We start from the raw sequence: 20881 nt of genomic DNA, 5'->3' as shown, positions 1-20881 counted from the left end.
AGTTACCCTCTATATGTGTGCTAAAATTCATTGTAATCACTTCAGTAGTTTTTGCGTGAAAGAGTAACAAACATCCATACATCCATACTTACAAACTTTCACATTTATAATATTAATAGGATTATACTAGCTGTGCTCCACGGTTTACCCAAGTCTAATCCCAACCAATATTATAAATGTGAAAGTAACTCTGTCTGTATGTCTGTTACGCTTTACCGCTTAAACCTCTCAACCGATTTTGATGAAATTTGGCACAGACAATCTTTAGACACTGAAAAAGAACATAGGCTACCTTTTATCAAAACAACACGCGGGCGGAAGTTAGTAGCTAATAAATTATACATATACATACTAAAACCTTACCCTTTAATAATTCTATCTATTCAAAAACCGCATCAAATTCCGTTGCATAGTTTTAAAGATTTAAACACACATAGGGACAGAGAAAGCGACTTTGTTTTATACTATGTAGTGAATAATACTAGCTGTAGTTGTACCTTCATTGTTCTGCTTTCTAACAGTGAAATAATTTTTCAAATCAAACCCATGGTTCCTGAGATTAGTGTGTTCAAACTAACAAACTCTTCAGTTTTATAATATTAGTATAGATTATATTAATCCATCAGTCCCCGGAATCACAGACACAATAGATAATCTTTTGTGTCGCGCCCCGATCGGGGCGCTCGGTGGTCAATGGGTTTAACATGTAGTAAGATATTAATTAGCAATGTTTGTTATGTACATTACAAATATTAATTTTAATCACATGGATGCTGAATAATTTAAAATAATTAAATGCAACATTGTTTAAACTCCAAGAGATAGAGATAAAAATTGATTTATTAAGTACTGAGTGTGGAAAATTTTCCAAGGTTCAGTAAAATCAATAGTTATTTACATCTAATAAAATCATATGAAAATCAAAATTGTATATGGAATATAATAATTGGGGTGTGATCTATAATCGATATTGAAGCTATAAGTATAGTTTTATAGACTTTTTGTCTGTTTGCCTGTATATTATATATTTGGGCTAAACTCAAATTTCAAAAGCATGGATTAACTTCATTTTATATAATATTATATACTAGCTTCCGCCCGCGACTCCGTCCGTGCGGATGTCGGTCTTCGCGTGGATGGTTTATTTCTCCATTTTGAGTAACTCTGACAATGACATCTTATAAATATCTATTGGACCCAAATACGGCTAGACCTATAATAATACGCAACGTGTGTTCGCGGTTCTACAGAACAACGTCTATGGATAAAACTGAAAAATTAAGATTATTTTTTTTCTACAAATTTTTCCAGGATAAAAAGTATCCTATTTTACGCCCAGGATAATAAGGTATAATTATACCAAGTTTCATCGAAATCGAACCGTTAGTTTTCACGTGATGTCTTCACATACAGACAGACAGACAGACAAAATTTTTTTTAATCACATTGGGTTTGGTATCGATCCAGTAACACCCCCTGCTATTTATTTTTTCAATATTTTCAAATGTACAGAATTGACCCTTCTACAGAGATATTTTATTAAATGTATAGATAGATTACAATCGGGTCAACATATAGGCTATACGGATGGACCGATTTCGATAATTCTTTTTTTATTATATTCCTTGAAGTACGAGGATGGTTCTTATGTAGAGAAAACGTAAATATGTACCATGGGCGAAGCCGGGGCGGACCGCTAGTTTAAAATAAATGTTTTACCTACTTGCGATAATATGGAGTTCGGTCGATTGCGTATATAGTTACCTAATTAATAATAATTAATGCATAAACCTAAATAAATATTATTTATTTATGAATCTTACTCAACGTAGACGCGTAATAAGGTGGCAATTACGTTGGAATATTTAATGTTTTTCAGCAAATACTGGACAGTAATTATAGAATAAGGTCAAGATAGTCGATTACATCAATATTTTATGATGCTGACGTCACAGATGTTTATCGTCTATTCAGATTTTATTTGATTTACAAGTATTATTTTGTGGCATAATAAGACGACCGTCTCATTAGTATAGTGGTTAACGTAAGCGTAATGTTTTCCCGTGACTTCTTGGTTTTGATTAGTTAAAACTTATACATACTTATAGGTGTATTATAAAATATAGGAATCAAAAGAAAATAAATTATTTTTTGTTTTTGTTACGATCTAATGACTTAAATATAGCTAAGTACATAACTATTTATTTTTTACCTAGTAACACGACTAACTATACCTACTCTTTCTGATTTAATTAAGTAATAAATTTTCCCACTATATTTTTCTAATTTGACATTTGACGCTGTCAAAATACCCGCCAAACGGCGCGGCCATTGTTCCCTTCTTTTTTTTAATAGAACGTCCTTGTCAAGGCGTTTCGGTCGAGCGCGGTCGACGATCCGCCGCTGCATAATCGCTAAAAATATATTTTCTTAGATATGTATTGAAACATAGATAAAAATTCGTTTACAATAATAATGCGGAGTTTTGTATACATATATTGCGTAGCGCAATTTTAATCCTATAGAAATCTGTTACAGAGGCTTAGCTTAATTCATTGCAAGGTTTATAGGTTTTATATTTTATATAAACGATAATATGCAACTAATACAGTATGTAATTATTATTTAATGTTTTTTTTTATTTTTTATTTCATAACGAGGTGATGCAAAGAGGTTTTATAGGTACAATATGGCGGTCGAACTGCGTATAAAATTTCGTAACATAATATAGTTTATATAATTTAATTTTCATAATTAAGCTGACTAATACGATGCCTAAAAAGGCGAAGGTAGCAAATAACACAGAATAAAGAGCATTAGCGTGTCATCAAAATAATTGTCCAATAAATGTTGAATCAAATGATCGGTCGATTACCTGTGTAATGTCACGTGATCTCAGACTTATTTGTTATGCAAATTAGTCAGTAACGAATAATGACCCCGCTTCGAATTTCAAAATTCGGCGCGATTTATTCTTTTTAAATTTTAGAAAAAGTTAGTTTGCGCGCGAAATGGTTAGTTAACGTACGGACTAAATTTGGAAAATTTAATGATTGAGTAGCGTAATAAATGATTAATATTTAATATTATATAATATACTTACCTACTTATGAATATAAAATATAAATGTGTCTATTTTATACAAATGACTTACTAATTATATCATCATAGGTAGGCACTATTAAAATGCACTAAAATTCCAATATAGTTACGCGTAAGCGCTTCTTTGTCCGCACATAATTTATTACCTAATAAAACATTTTAATACATAATAAATTACCACTGAAAATATTCTAGAGTGAATGCAATCGAACAAAGGCGGTTATTTCTGCCGGCTGAACAAAGATTGTTTATTACGGGAACCGATGCATGCATGTCCTTTCGTCTCGACGCCTACGCGCGCATTAACCTTACGAACGTAGTCTGTGGTTCGCGTGGGCATAGATAATGAGTAACGTATAGACAATAGAGGAGCCTTTGCCCCGTTGCGTCAATAAAAAAAGTTACGTGTAAAGGTGAGCCTTTGCCTCGCTGCATTATTTAAAAAAAATTGATAACCTCCTCGGTCGGTTTAAAAATAAAGTCAATGTCAGATGGCCTAATTTTATCTCCTTTTTGTGAAGTCATAAAGCAAAACAGCATCGTACATGTCCTTTATTTTTATGGTTGCCTGGAAGAGATTGCTTTAAGCAATAAGGCCGTCACTTACATGTCTGCATGTTTTACACGATAAATATCCTTCTATAGTCTATATCTATACTAATAATAAAGCTGAAGAGTTTTTTTTGTTTGAACGCGCTAATCTCAGGAACTACTGGTCCGATTTGGAAAATTCTTTTGGTGTTAGATAGCCTATTTATCGAGGAAGGCTATAGGCTATATAATGTACATATAATATATAATATCATCACGCTAAGACCAACAGGAGCGGAGCACTGCGGGTAAATACCGCGGGGCACAGCTAGTATTATATTACTGGTACTGTACAATAAAGTGTCATAAATAAGTAAATAAAATGTAGCAAGTGACCTAGTAACTAGGTACATAGTTAGTAGTTACTAATTCCAGCATTCCGACCTTACCTCCAGCATTCTAGTCGTTTAGTGTGAAATTATATTTTGATTACTCTCAAAATAGCTTACCCGTGATTGCTACCAGATGCACTTTGCAATAATATGTTGTTGTTCAGTCTGTAGGCTTCCTGGAACTAAGAATAGTGCTTCCTTGTGTTTAGGGAGTAAAGAGATGTTTAAAAGTTATTTACGGTAATAGTTATTATAAAGACGAAGAATTTTTTTTCTTTGTAATAAATTGACTCAAGGGCTACTTATAAACTATGTAGGTACACTACTTACATCTGTACCAAGTAGGTAACATAGCCTATTTGTCGCGGGTGTACAATGTACATGGGCGAAGACGGGGCAAGCAGTTAGTTTATTCTATAATTTATTACCTAGCTATTTGAACGCGGTTTCGCCTGTTTTATAAACTACATGCGATATTTAGATATTAATTATTAATAAGTACTGATTATACGTATTTCTTCACTCTCCATAATTTTTATCCTGTAAATCCAACTTCATCGAAATCTATTCAGCTGTTTAGACGTTATGAAGCAACAGACAGACAGATTAAATTCACTTTTATATATAAGTATGGATATCGAACGACTGAGTCACGTTGTCATATGCAACTGCAGACTGACCTATTAAATAATAAACCGGGGTTTAAATCCGTTGCAAGTTTATAAATAAGCATAATCCTACTTAAGGGCTTGGTCTAGTAGTGCAAACAAATGCATCCTGTCATCCTATATGTAAATAATACAAATGTACTAAGGGAAAGTTGCTCCACTTAATTTTTAAAAATTAAATCATTCGTATAATTTAATATTCGTAATAAGTACCAAAAATGACAATTTGAAACAATTTTCGTGAAAATTACACCGGGTGATTTTTTTTTATCAGTACACAAAATTTGCGAATACTTTCTATTGATATCTTCAACTTCATGTTTATATAACTGATCAACTTTTACAAAGAAATTTGGACGAAATATAAAAAAAATAAGCTTTCCATACAAAATGCATAACTCTATACATTTTTTTCGACCTAAGTTTCTTAGTGAAAGTTATTCAGTTTAACTAATAAAACGGATAAACAAATTTTGTATTTAATAAAAAAAATGTAATGTTTGTGTTAAAAAATTATAAAATAGAAAAATACGCAAATGAAAACAAAAGATATTTATTACTGACTAGCTTCCGCCCGCGACTCCGTCCGCGCGGATGTCAGTCTTCGCGTCTTCTACAGATTTATTATATTATGTATAATATATAGATTAATATTGATAAACCTAATAAATCTTTTGCTAGCATTCTGATGCTTTATCGGTTGCACTGGATTAATCTCTTTTTTTTCAATCGCTTGAATGATATAGGATGGGTCCTTGATGGGCATCGAATGCTGAAGTCTCGAATCAATCAATTCTGACAGTAGGCAATTTATGTAAAATCTTGATAATGGTCCATCATTTTATTTTGCCTAAACGTTACATACTTTTTTATATATTCTATTTTTAACGAATGATTCACTCCAGTCCAAACAGCAAATAAGCAGACTTCTGCTTCTGCAACGTTTAGTTGTCCCTGAATTTGAAAAAATAGTCATGATTCTTATCTATGACAAAAGTGTTATTTTTTGCATTGTATTTCAAATATTTAATTTTTTTTAACCGCATCTTCCGCATTCATGTCTTTTGCCGGAATTAGACATTTAACTTCTACTAGTCCCATTTTCCCTTTTTGATATGGGAGTGTATAAAGTAAATTTTTTAGATATTTCTCGTTATACTTTTAAAAAGTTATTATTGTCATTTTGCTCATTAGGTAAAGTAATTTCGATATCAGTTTTAAGTTTTTTGATACCTGCAATAATAACGTCATAATCGCCTGCACATACTTATCGATTACACCCTGTATGCAATCCACCATCCACATTCATAATGTTTTCCTGTCCTCCTCTCCTTTACGCTGTTCACCGATACATTTTAAATGAGTAAATCTGCTACCACTGAAGGATGTTTCATTGTGATCAGCAAATTTTCACCACTGTTGTCGATTATTTGTTTTTCATTTTTAATCAGCAATTGGGAATTATCAGTTTTGTTTTTTGCAGATTGGTGATGTACCCTAACAATACGTCGAAAAGGGAAAGCATCAACGAATTATCGTTTTCGTCCTCTTTTTTTATTCTTCGCGTCTCTGTTACTTCTGTTTGTTTAGTTCTCAACCCCACTGAATTTTCTATGTTATTGTGATCTTCCATTACATCTGAATTTTGATGATGTGATGATAATCCAATCGTTTTAATATTTTTGGTAGTGGTTGGTAGACTAAACTAGAAATGGTGGACTAAATTTGTCAGCGCGTCTGTAAGATCAGAATATAAAACCAACATCCGGTATTTAAGTTACAAAATTAATAATCAAACAACATGCCGCTACGTTGAAAATGACTAGAAGAAAAAATTAAAACACCTCGGATCAATTTTGGAGTAAACAAATCATTTTCCCCGTATGGGGATTTCCCCGGATGAACTTGGGAAGTTCAAGTTCTCAATACAAGTTTATATTATATTTCGTATTTCTCAAACGAAAAATAAACATTTTTGGAACTTCAAAAAAATTATATTATAAGAAAATTTATGAGCTTACTTTAGTTTTAAAGAAATATACATCCCTTTACTGACACCCCGTAAAATAAAGAAATTGTTGCCAATCACCTTTGCAATCTATTTGGTTTCATTAACTTTATGTTCGAAGATAATTTTTTTTCTAGTAGTTACACGCGTATTTTTTTCGTTTATTTTCCATATCGAAATCAAATGTTTAAAAATACGAATATTTGCACAAAACTAAGATAAAAATAATCAATTAACAAAAATATTAAATTTAATGAAGTAGAGCAACTTTCACTTCGGTATGAAGGAAAATCGAGCGTAGAGCACACGTCAGAACGCTCCGGCCCAAGGAGCGCGACTAAAGAAATTCGCTAGGATTTTTACTTATTATTTTAAATATTTTTTTAATATTTAAAGAATTATCAAAATTCAAAAAAAAATTTTTTTAAAGGATTAATACTCATTGGTCTTCAACCAACTCGAATAAATTAATGGAAAAAATAACTTTTAGCAGTATTTATCAATCGATTTTGTAAGGCAAAAAATGGGAAATTTAATGAATTTATAACGTCCTAATTAAGAAAATCATAAGTTTTTCGGCAATTGTATTCAGCAGTTTTTAATAACGACTATATAAGGATAATAATGCGCTGATCAGATTGTGTAAATTGTAATCGGTTGCAACGTAGTGAGTGCACAAACTTAGCTCGAAATGTCTTTGGGGGAAAGAGACTTATCTTTAAGGCCTGATTAAGGTAACATAAAGTAACTTTATAAATGTGAAAAAATTCACGCGCATTGCGTATATAACACTAATTGATAAACAAGAAAAAAAAATTCAGTTTATCATTTCATTAGCCGGGAAAAAATTGTCAAATAACTTGTTGAAAACGCAATTTTGCTAGACTGCAGCCTTAAATGATAAAATATGTGAAATTTTGTGAAGATGTATGTTTCTCTTTCACGGGAAAGCCACTATTTTGATACAGAAAGCCGTGGGTTGCAGCTAGTTAATAAATAATAATATACTGATCTAGATAAGGTCGGTGACAACACAATATTTTCAAAAGTTTTTTTACTAGCTGCGCTTCGCGGTTTAACCCGCGTGGCTCCGCTCCTGTTGAGCGTGATGATATATAGCCTATAGCCTTCCTCGATAAATGGGCTATCCAACACCGAAATAATTTTTCAAATCGGACCAGTAGTTCATGAGATTAGCGCGTTCAAACAAACTCTTCAGCTTTATAATATTAGTATAGATAAAAACATGTCTTGTTTACACAGTAGGCAGGTAATAAAACACAAAAAACATTAGAAATGACACGTCCTCGCAATTTCTCTTAATAACTGCAAGTTGCAACGGCCAACGAGGCAGTTGAAATATTTCTCGCCGACCTCACCTTGAACAGCGCATTTGAGGTCATACATACATACTCGTGTAAAACCATTTTTAGATATGATGCGGGTACTTGTAAAACGTTTACGTATCACCATGGTCGAAATATATATTTTACCAAACGGACTTTAGATACGTTCATAAAAATTAGTTTAATAATACTTTTATTAACAAGGACGTGTTATCAAATTATGATGGGAAAAATAAATAACCACAGCTGATAACTATTATACTAAATAATTAAATATGTAGGTACTTAGCAAAAATGTTAGCTTATGACAAAGCAAAGATAATAAATTATTGAATCAAGAAGATACGACACAAAGTTTGATTTTTTGTGTGAATTATTAACTTTCTATATTATTTATCATAGTTTTAAGGTCATTATTTATCAAAATTATATAGCTGGATAATCTGAAAAAATGAAATAAATAAATTAATTAACTGACCCGGCAGACGTCCGTCTGCCTTATTGCCCCTTTTTCGTGTTTTCTCTCCATAAAAACCTTCCTTGTACCAACTTTAAACAAAAACAGTAAAAATATTGCAGAATTCATTAGGATAGATTTTTTTTATTAATAAAAAATACCTCAATATTAGCTATGGTAAGTATAGAACCATAGATAATTAACACCAAATTTATTTAAAATCTATTCTCGAATGCATCTCTTCTATAGTTGAGCCAATTTAATAGGCAACATTTGACGTCTATCAATTTTATCTTCATAGGGTGGTAACCTGCTTAAAAACATCGATTAAAGCGAATTAATCGATACGGACTTGAAACATTTGTCAATCGAACTTGAAATACATGTCAATAATTTATGATGATTTTTATTCCCAAGTAATCAATGCATTCGATTCTAGATGTCAGATTTCGATTTTTAGAGTAACGTCTCTGGTATTTAAAAAGAAAAAAGGTTTATTAACACAAAATTGTAGCGACGTCAGTTCTTTAAATAAGAAAATGTTTATTATGTTTAGAATGGTTTATCAGTAAAATCAAATCCTAAAATTAGTTGCATCGGTCATAATTATTATAAATATGTAATCGTAATTGAAAAAAGTTAAGCAAATGTGCAGTTACAACAAAACGAAATATCATGTTATTCTATGTCGTCGTTACTAGGTTATGTTGTTGAATTTTGTTGAACTGTCAAATGTTGCCTATTAAAATGGCTCTACTATAAATTTAAATTTTAACGCCGCCGTCAAAAGTCATTGATCGCAATTTATTTTTAATCGTATTTATTAAATTTAATTATAATTCGGAATTATCGAATAAATACGTACGTCAAAAGTGATCCAGATTCCCTTCGTACTGTAAAAACGATTTATTTCGTCCGAGGTATTAAAAGTCGCCCTGAATTCGTTATGAAAATACATTTTATGCAAGCGTGAAAATAGAGTCCAAGGTAAGCATTTTACGAACATACAAAATGTGTGAAAATTACCCTTTATAAGTAATATGTGAACTTAAGTTTATATATTTAGGTATACGAGATGTGCGACGCGGTTTTACCCGCGGACGAATCCAAAGGTATTTCTATAGCTCATATATACAGGGTGTCCCACCATCGGTATACTAAGCGCGAAGGAGCTTGTAGTCTTGCATAAGCTGATCACGTAAAAAATACTTTAATAACAACGCCAAAATTGTTTTTGCAAAATTTTTCCTTATAATTCATGTTTTCTTCTCTAGCTTCGCGCAGCCGGCATATAACGATTCGCTAATGTGAGCGTTTGGTCTATGAAAACATAATCTTACTTAATGCTTATACGTTTATGATATTAGTTAAGCCTAGTTGTGCCCGTGGTTTTCCGCGCTAAAAACATATAACCGGTTTGAATTTGAAGCCTGTTTTTTAAAGTAGATTTTTGAATCTAGGTCTTCAACTATTTTCATTCAAAATTTCACCCAAATCAGTGCTATGCTAGTAAAAGCGTAACAGACGAACAGCTATATTTTTGAAAAAATGATTTTTTAAGATTATAAAATCCGATCTCTGTCCTATTAAATATTTTTCCGCACATAGTTATGTGATATGTTTTACTGAGTCATAAAATATTTTTTTATCCCATGTATATTTGCAACAAAATATATTTCTGAAAAAAAAATTATGAATCTTTGTAAATTGATACATATTTTCAAGAACTCGGTAATCAGACAAAATATTTGTTCTTTTTGATTTCATACATTTTCTTAAACCGTATTTTATAAAATATCAAACGCCTTTCACAAAGTTCAATATTTAAAGACCATAAATATTAAAAACCTTTGTTAAGTTTTTACCCATCATTAAATTGTTCGTGCTATTAGACGCTTTACCACCTGATCGCTTGAAGGTGAGTCCAACTGGCCATGAGAGAAAGGACAGTATCCATGAATACACGCAATGAAGTTATATTGTAAATAATTGTTACTTACTTAGTTTTAAAAACTAACAACACGCTCAAACTCTTGAAATTAATAGTAGAGTGGTTAAAAATTAAAATACAGCGCACGGGGAATGGCACGTCGAAATATGGCCAATTAGCCACCTATGTGAAGTTGGCAACTGACTGAATAAAAATGAGTGTTTCTCAATTCTATTCGATTGTACTAGGTTTGTACCGGATTGTACCGCTTTTTATTTCGTTTGTACCCCAAAGAGGTGGGGAGAAACATAGGGTCGTAGTTATATAGTTCGCTGCTAACTGAATAAAAATGAGTGTTTCTCAATTCTATTCGATTGTACTAGGTTTGTACCGGATTGTACCGCTTTTTATTTCGTTTGTACCCCAAAGAGGTGGGGAGAAACATAGGGTCGTAGTTATATAGTTCGCTGCTAACTGAATAAAAATGAGTGTTTCTCAATTCTATTCGATTGTACTAGGTTTGTACCGGATTGTACCGCTATTTATTTCGTTTGTACCCCAAAGAGGTGGGGAGAAACATAGGGTCGTAGTTATATAGTTCGCTGCTAACTGAATAAAAATGAGTGTTTCTCAATTCTATTCGATTGTACTAGGTTTGTACCGGATTGTACCGCTATTTATTTCGTTTGTACCCCAAAGGGGTGGGGAGAAACATAGGGTCGTAGTTAAACTGAATAAAAATGAATGTTTCTCAATTCTATTCGATTGTACTAGGTTTGTACCGGATTGTACCACACTATTACTTTGTACTTCTAAAACACTCATTTTTATTCAGTTAGCAGCAAACTATATAACTACGACCCTATGTTTCTCCCCACCTCTTTGGGGTACAAACGAAATAAAAAGCGGTACCATCCGGTACAAACCTAGTACAATCGAATAGAATTGAGAAACACTCATTTTTATTCAGTTAGCAGCGAACTATATAACTACGACCCTATGTTTCTCCCCACCTCTTTGGGGTACAAACGAAATAAAAAGCGGTACAATCCGGTACAAACCTAGTACAATCGAATAGAATTGAGAAACATTCATTTTTATTCAGTTTAATTACGACCCTATGTTTCTCCCCACCCCTTTGGGGTACAAACGAAATAAATAGCGGTACAATCCGGTACAAACCTAGTACAATCGAATAGAATTGAGAAACACTCATTTTTATTCAGTTAGCAGCGAACTATATAACTACGACCCTATGTTTCTCCCCACCTCTTTGGGGTACAAACGAAATAAAAAGCGGTACAATCCGGTACAAACCTAGTACAATCGAATAGAATTGAGAAACACTCATTTTTATTCAGTTAGCAGAGAACTATATAACTACGACCCTATGTTTCTCCCCACCTCTTTGGGGTACAAACAAAATAAAAAGCGGTACAATCCGGTACAAACCTAGTACAATCGAATAGAATTGAGAAACACTCATTTTTATTCAGTTAGTTGCCATATAACTACGACCCTATGTTTCTCCCCACCCCTTTGGGGTACAAACGAAATAAATAGCGGTACAATCCGGTACAAACCTAGTACAATCGAATAGAATTGAGAAACACTCATTTTTATTCAGTCAGTTGCCAACTTCACATAGGTCAATTAGCCACATTTTACTTGACTTCATGACTCATGAGTTGAATCATGTCGTCAGTAGTGTGTCGTTTTCGCAAATCGGGTGTTGTGTTGGTACTTGCACCTTTTTAATTATAATATTCGTTTCGATACACGCGTTCTAGAATAATTTCGAATTCTGGAATTTTCCCGTTCGCCATTTGAAATTTGAATTTCATAACGGCCCCGTTTAATTTGAATTGTCGAACGAATTCGTCCCGCGATTCGAATTTTAAATCTCACGTTGACAGCTCGCGTGAATGTTTGCGAAATGCTGTTCTAATTCTAAATATGTATTTTCAACCGATTTCAAAAAAAGGAGATTTTCAATTCGACTGTATTTTGTCGATACTTTCGACTGGGTGAACTGATATTGATGATTCTTTTTTTATTTGAAAGCTCGTGCTTCCCATTTTAATTCGGCCAAGTTCTGACAAAGTAAAGGCGCTTTAGTTTTATGTTAAAAATACGTTCTACTTATTACGTCTTCTGTTATCGGAACTAATGCTTCTTATTCAATTTAAAGAAGTATGTCGCCTTTAAAATTTTGTAACTATCTAGTAATTACACAGTATAAACTATAATAAAGTATAAACCATAGACCATATGTTTGACCTAATAGTTCAAATAAGGAAAACTCCACGCACCATAAACAAGTATAGAGCGCGTATATGGTGTTGATACTTGCGCGTGTTGAATCAATCATTATTTCGTTTATCAACTTATATACTATGTCGTGTAACCAAGAGGTCAGATAACATCTGTTCTACTATCTACTAATAATATAAAACTTAAGAGTTTGTTTGTACGCGCTAATCTTAGGAAATACTGGAGCGATTTCAAAAATTATTTCAACGATTTTTCTGCCCGCGGTTTCACCCGCATTGCTCCGCTCCTATTGTTCTAAGCCAGATGATATATAGGCTATTGCCTTCCTCGATTAATGAACTATCTAATATTGTAATAATTTTTCAAATCGGACCCGTGGTTCCTGAGATTAGCGCGTTCAGGTAAACAAACTATTCAACTTTACAATATTAGTAGATAAAATCATATTATGTTAGAAAAGGTTAGGCTTAACCGTTGCTTGCTTCAATGGTAGTCGTCCTTATGATTCTAAAATAGGTAAATACTTGTCTCTCATAAAAGGTTTTGATAAATGTAATTTATTCTTATTTTATATTTATTACTTGTTGATAATACTAGAATATTATTGAAATAGGTGCAGTAGTTTGGAATATTGTCCTTAACATACATACGTACATGCTCTTTATGTTTTAGATATTCTCATGTTTCTTTAATAAATGCAAAAGTATTTATAAGTAGTAGTTTGTCCTTTACTAGTAGTTTCTTGCCGATTCTTCGTGGTAGAAATGACTTTAAGAATCGGTTGTAGTTTAAATAAAATTCAAATATACTTAAGTTAACACGAATAAAACAATTTTGCATTGTGATTTAGTGTGAACTGTGAAGTTACAAAGTATCAAGATTTTTTACTTATTATCCTATATTCAATTTCAATGTTGAAAGTTCATTCTCACAGCGAAAAGACACTCAACCTATCAACTACCAAATACATAGGTACTAAAAGTCATTATTGAAAACACAATCCAACATTTCAAAATGCGTTGCAAATTGCAATCGTTCAAAGGTCATCCGGCCACTGTCAAGGGCGTCTAAGATGTAATAAAAACTATTCTCGTTCGAAAATCTTGAAAACATCGCGCCGCACCACGAAATAGATTTCCAGATTTTCGAACGCACTGACCGGCGCGACCTTGAACCTTGCGAAAAAACAAGATGGCGGTGACGTAAAGCGCGGTAACAGCCGAATCTACAATTTTTCGATAAAGTTCAATGACATTTGTAGTTAGGTGATTAATGTTATGTATTATCACTAGATAATAGTACAAAGACTCTTCCGTCTGTCTGTCTGTATACGAAGATATTTAAAAGTACACAACGAATTTTGATGCGTATATTTGAAGTGAAACTTCTTGGCGCGTTGAGACTTGAGAGTAAAATTTCAAGGTCGATTTATGTGTGCTCGGCACATACGCTATTTTTTTGAATTTGTGGTTTTCGCTCGCTTTGTCTAAAAGTTAATATAATATAAATTATAATACAAGACTAACACCTTCCTCGAAATTTAGCGCACATATAGAGGCCGAAGGTAACTACCTAACTTGGATTAACACATAGGTTAGGCTTCATCCCACGGGATAGGGAATGATGCGGGTTTTTCTTTCAAAACGCGGCCGAAGCCGCGGGCGGAAAGCTAGTCTATTATAAATTATCGTTAATTATACACGTTTTGTAGTTCATTACCTTAGAAAATAAATGTAAAAATAAAGTATATTTCCTTGACTAGGGTTGATTAACACGGATATTTTTTATTGTATTTTTAATCGGGAAAAATGCGAATAAATAAAGATTATTATCTGTTTTTTTTTTCTTTAATTAGGTAGGTATCTGATGCAAAAATGATATCTAAAAACAAAGATGTATCGTAGGTAATTAATATGTACTAATTTTTGCGTACGGCTATTTTCTTGATAAAATGCCAAATTAGTCATATATATTTTATATATTAAATTGGTGAAAACTGCATTCAAACCGACCAGTGGAGCGTGTAGAAACAGATATTTAGATGAATAAAACAAATCTTTAATTTTTATTGATATATTAGGTATGTACATACTTATACATATATTATGTACACATATAAACCATTAAATTATTATCCTTTTATTTTTACACTCTCGTTCCCGCCATAACGCATCTAATGTCACACCAATGACGCGGCCACAGATAAAAAATGGCGGTTCATTGCATTCTATATTTTTGGCTTGTTTATGGTCGTTAATCGCTTTTTGATTTCGCCTGCAGCTGATGGATGCCTTTGAAGATGACAAAAATACATGTTTATTTTGCTCAATGTCATGTTTCTAAACGTTGATTTAAATTTATTTAAGCTTTTTACAGAGAATGAGTGCAGAATTCGTATTCGTAGTGGAAAAATTGCATTTATTAATGAGACAGGAAAATTTATTAATGTATCTTCATATATTTTCACAAAAATCCGTAACTAAATAGACAATGATTAAGTACTTAATACTTTTTAATAGATATAACTTTCCAATACACGCAACGCCGGGCAGCATAAGCCAGCCAGAGTACAATAATTTACAAGTTAACAATTCTTAAAATACAATAAAAAATATGTCAAAAAAAATAAAACTTTTATGTGCCTTGCAAATAAACAACCATAAATAACGTACACATTTCTTTACATGTATCACACACATTATCAACGTACTGCAGCCAGCAGCCATGACACAAAAAACAATGCATAAACACGATTATATTTAACTAGCTGTGCCGCGCGATTTCACCCGCGTGGCTCCGCTCCTGTTGGTCAGCGTGATGATATTAGGAAATGCAATCCCGACTCGAGATTGCAAATTCGGGATCCCGCGGGATTAGAAATATCAATCCCGCGGGATCCCGGAATTTTCGGGATCCCGTCTAATTAAAAAAAAATGTTGAATTCAGATGACTGAAAAAGCTAATAACTGCTTGTTTGTGATAGGGGGCCATCCATAAATTACGTCACGCGAATTTTAGAACTTTTCAACCCCTCTCCCCCTCCTTGTCACAGGTTGTCACATTTTTAGTACCCCGTCCCCCCTAATGTGAATATCACACATTTTTCAAACTTATGCATGTATCTAAAAATAATCAAAAGAAAATAGTTATTTTCATTTACATACTTATTTTTACTTATTAAATAATCTTAAATATCCAAAATTTAAAAAATCGTAAATTTTAGTGTCCCACTTGCATTACAACATGACTTTAGGAATTAAATGTTGTTGGCTGTTGCGTAAGAGATAATCTTATAGCGAGAGTGCGAAATTATTAATAAATATTAAATACATATAGGTAGGTATATTAAAAATTTTCTGTTCAAAGTTTTTTGCTCACGTACAAATTTCGTTTCGTTTTATTATGTCACGTCACAAAGCTTTTGATCCCCCCTCCCCCTTGTCACATTATGTCACATAAAGATGATACCCTCCCCCCCTATTAACGTGCGACGTAATTTATGGATGGCCCCTAGTGAGGTTAACTAAAATAACATATTACTCGAAAGAAAATAAAAAGCTTTATTCTTTAATCTTACCAACTAAATAATAATCAGGTTGTAAGGAAATTAACGTAGGTAAATTAGGTAATCAAAACAATAAGCTTTTTTCAAGGGAATTAGGAAAAATTGAAAAGCTTGCGCCCCGAGTGGTTGTGTGTTGCGTTGCTGACCATTGCCGCCCAATCCCGTCAATCTCGAACGGGATCTCGTCATATGATGCGTCGGGATTGATCCCGAAAAATTACACGAGATCTCGCGAGATCGGGATCCCGCGGGATCGGGATTGCATTCCCTAGATGATATATAGCCTATAGCCTTCCTCGATACATGGGCTATCTAACACCGAAGGAATTTTTCAAATGCCGCGGTGGTTCCCGAGATTAGCGCGTTCAAACACACAAACTCTTCAGCTTTATAATATTAGTATAGATTACGTCTTAAAATGGCCGACGAAATGGCGCGAAAGTACAATAGACAACGCTTTCCCTGGCTGCGTGCAATCTATGCTTTCTTTTTTTTTATGTTCGCGAAAAATTTTGAAAGTGGAATCGCAAATCTGTACATCACGCCATTATTGTAATATTTTTTTTGCTTAGAGACGAACATTTTTAAACTCAACTACAAATAAAAAATCATTCATAATAAAAATTTAAAAATAATGAAGAATTTGAAAAAATAAATTAAATTATGTATTGTATTGATAATCTTACTTCCCACTTCCTGTTAATATTATAAAAGTGAAAGTTTGTGAGGATAGATGTATGTTTGTTATTCCTTCACGCATAAACAGCTGATCGGATCTGTATGCAATTTGCCACAGATATAGTTTAGCATTATATTTTTAAAAGTGACGATTTATAGGATCGAGCTAGTCAATATACAGGATGTCCCACTGTTGGTATACTTACCTCAAAGGAGGTTATAGTTTTGCATACGCTGAGTACGTAAAAAATACTTATAAAATTCCAGATACATTTTTTTTCAAATAGATGAATTCTTAAAACTTTATGTGTACACCCATAACAAGCAACCCGCCCAACTTTTTGCACTTACAATTGCGTTTGAAAAATACATTTTACAAACAGGTATAAGAATCCGGTTGGTAGTGTGATTATAGAGTCTTTGAAATCTGTACTAATATTATAAAGCTGAAGAGTGTGTTTGTTTGTTTGAACGCGCTAATCTCAGGAACTTACTGGTCCGATTTGAAAAATTCTTTCACTGTTAGATAGTCCATTTATCGAGGAAGGCTATAGTCTATATATCATCACGCTAAGACCAATAGGAGCGGAGCAATGCGGGTAAAACCATGCGGCACAGTGTAGTCAATAATTTAGGTCTCTCGTATGTTATATTACTATTCATATTTATAGTGCCAATGTCAACATATGTATAATGAATAATGATTCATTTGTAGACCGTATGATTTCATCGTATATCGGTCGAGAAACAAGTCGATAATCCTATTCTATTTACTACTAATATAATAAATGCGAAAGTTTGTGAGAATGGATGTATGCGTATGTGTAGGTGTGTATGTCTGTTACTCTTTCACGCAAATACTACTGAACCGATTACTATATGAAAAGCACACATGTAGAGGGTAACTCGGATTAACACATAGGATTCAATTATCCTGGACATCCCACGGGAACGGAAACTATGCGGGTTTTTCTTTGAAAACGCGGGCGAAGCCGCGGGTGGAAAGCTAGTACCAATATAATGTAGACTACTAGCTTTCTTCCGGCTTCGCCCGCTTTGTCTAAAACCTTATAAATTATATACTAAAACCTTCCTCTTAAACTACTCTATATATTAAAAAACAGCATCAAAATCCGTTGCGTAGTTTTAATACACAGACAGACAGACAGATATAGCGACTTTGTTTTATATTATGAAGTGATATAAACGAAGTATTGGTTTGCATTGCTATCCGTGTTTTATAATAATTGGCGCGATTAAATGCAGCGAAGAAAGGAAAATTACATTTTTATGCATAACTAATGAATTTTGTTTAAAATTCTTTTAGTAGGAAAATACTGTTTTTGCTTGAGTGTCATTGTTCTTGTAGATAGTAAAAAGTATCCAAATTTTTGTCGTATTTATGATATGAGTAAATTTTATTTTAATGATCCTAAATAAAATAAAGTATCACCACAGATATTATAAAATAGTATTATAATACTTCAAAAGGTTGAAACTAAAAACAGTTTATGACTCTAAGAACCATCTGTTAATTTATCTATGGCTGCTGCTATAAATCAACTGAATTTTATTATAAACTAGCGGTCCGCCCCGGCTTCGCCCGTGGTACATATTTACGTTTTCTCTACATAAAAACCATCCTCGTACTTCAAGGAATATAATAAAAAAAGAATTATCGAAATCGGTTCAGCCGTTCTCGAGTTATGCGCTTACCAACACATTTTGCGATTCATTTTTATATATAAGAAGATCTATCAATGTATAATAATAAATAACAATCCATATTACACTCTTTAACAGCTCAACGCTCAATTCAACGTAAAGTTATAAAAATAACATATGCAATTATGGCATATTTTCTCAATACAACGAAACTCTTTGTTCGTACAGCCAAAAATATTTATGCAACGCTCGAGAGAAAAAAGAAAAAAAATTGGCGCGTAATAACTTTATAATTCTGTTTTCAAATTTTGGCGGACGCGAGCGACTCGCGTCCAATTTGTAAAGAATAAACACACGTTTCTGGTCAATGAACGTGTGACGAACGAGGATCGTGTATACGCCGCAGTAGTTTGCGGGTCGTCGTTGCAGGCGTGCGGCCCGCGCGTTCTAAACAAAGAATTTATCGTCTGTGCAAATTCGCGCGCAAAAGCGTATTCAAATAAAATTATTTTTAATTTCGTGTGCCGTTCGAAATTTAATTTCTGTTGTTGTTTGTGAAAATAAATTTGTTTCGTAAGTTATTTAAAATTTTAATGGGGCGCACTGGCTTTCTTTAAATGTACTGATTAATTATGTATTTAAAAGTCAAGTGTTAATTTAATTCAACGTGCGATAGCTCCGTTAATTATTCGATTTACATTCAAATGTTCTTTTTGTTCTTGATTATTATTGCCATATACTTGTCGCTATAACGCTTAAGTAAGGTAAAAACTGTTTCTTTGTTCAAGATAGCCCTTCAAGGATATTTATTCTATTTTAATAGATACAACGGCCTATAGTGGTCTAATTGGCAAAATCTCAAGTGAGTCAGTGACGATGCATTCTAGCAAAATGTGTTTAAAAGTGAAGCAAAATGTGCTAATATCGTGACAGTGTGTCAACATGTCGCCTGACAAACGGAAGAGAAGAACCGTAAAAGTCAGCAAAAGGACTCGTATCTAGCGAAGGCGTAAGGGTGAATGATCTCAGTATTTTAGTGCTCAAAATAATAAAAAGACTGAATAACCGTTAAGCAACCAGCGACCGTGACGATGATCGCCTTAAAGAAACTCTACGGGGACGAGCTGCTCCGCCTAGCTTTAGTTTTAAGCCTTCTCAAGGCAAATCCGGAAGAGTACCTCGAGATAGAAACGCAGCAGTTGCTAACTGGCCTGAATATATCCAACGGGTCTGATTGGTCTCTCGAGCAGGAGGCCAGAACGCTGATCAGACCAAGATTCGTTCACCCGAAATCACTGGACAACATACTAGTGAACTACGAGCGGCAGCTCTTCGAGGAGCTCAACTCCCTCGGCCGATATAATTATCGGGTGAACAATGACCGGATGTGGCATAATCGGGCGATACACACGTATTTGGTTAATAACGTCGCGACCACAGTCCAACCCGTGCCGCCGAGTGATACGGAACAACATGACTCGCAGGACGCCGTGGCGGCGGACGACAATGTAGCCCAGGAAGTCAAGATAACAGAGGAGGAATCTACAGATGCTGATCCTCAACCGGACGCAGTTGTTACCCTCTCAGCGGATTTCTTCGAGAACAGAACTGAGTCTGATATATTCGCGGAAATCGGCACACGGTCGTTCGACGTCAACGAGTTTCTGGTCAATAATACGGAAGAAATGATTAAAAAGGAACAGCAAGACGATATGCTAGATGTCATTGTGAAAAAGGAAAGGGATGAGGATCTATACAGTGACAATGCTATCGATGACTTCGTACCGTATTTCACGGCGAAAGCAGAGAAGTTGGAACTGGGCGAACCTAATTCTGTATTCCATCAGAATTTAGCCGATCTTCAAGACTATGGAGAGCTGTTCGATGACGTCAAAGAGCTACGGAATGATCTGGAATATCTGGACGTTAAACAGCAGCAAGAGAACTTGGAACAGTATCTATTAGAGAATACGCCTTTGGACACAGAAGTATACGAACTAGCTCCAATTTTCGAAGAGGAGCTTGTGCTTGACGTGAAGAGGGAGAGAGCGAGCACAAGTTTCACGGCCAGTTCTAGTGGTGTGAGCGAGATGGATGTATCCGATGTTCCTGATGTGAAGATGGAGCCAGATGAAGGGAATCATACTGGGGATGAGCTGACGCAAGAGGTGAGTCGTAGTTATAAGCTAACTTTGTGCATTGTCTTTGCGTGTTTTTCATGTTATATAATTTTTTTGATTACTGATAGTTTAAAGTTGTTTTCTA

The 20881-nt window shown here is 33.8% G+C and overlaps 1 protein-coding gene across 7 annotated transcripts in view; it reads left to right on the top strand.

Annotated features, from left to right (window-relative positions):
* LOC149475215 (segmentation protein cap'n'collar-like) overlaps positions 1-20881 on the top strand; it is a 131375-nt gene that overhangs the window by 25434 nt on the left and 85060 nt on the right. The window contains exons 1-2 of one of the 7 annotated variants that reach the window (XM_089713559.1): positions 18923-19189; positions 19405-20784. The exons of 1 other annotated variant lie outside the window; for it this stretch is intronic. In XM_089713559.1, the coding sequence (XP_089569685.1) occupies positions 19708-20784 (1077 nt within the window). In that variant the 5' untranslated portion in view covers positions 18923-19189; positions 19405-19707. Of the gene's footprint in view, positions 1-18922; positions 19190-19404; positions 20785-20881 lie in introns of those variants that run through there. 5 more of the 7 variants (XM_089713557.1, XM_089713554.1, XM_089713553.1 and 2 more) reach the window with 5 other exon arrangements.

This window comes from Colias philodice, chromosome 31 (assembly GCF_061535455.1).
Source record: "Colias philodice isolate Cphi_HAF_F1 chromosome 31, ilColPhil1 Martin Lab GWU primary, whole genome shotgun sequence".
NCBI lineage: Eukaryota > Metazoa > Arthropoda > Insecta > Lepidoptera > Pieridae > Colias > Colias philodice.
Note: the sequence above shows the minus strand (reverse complement) of the source record. Positions and strands in the feature narration are given on the sequence as shown.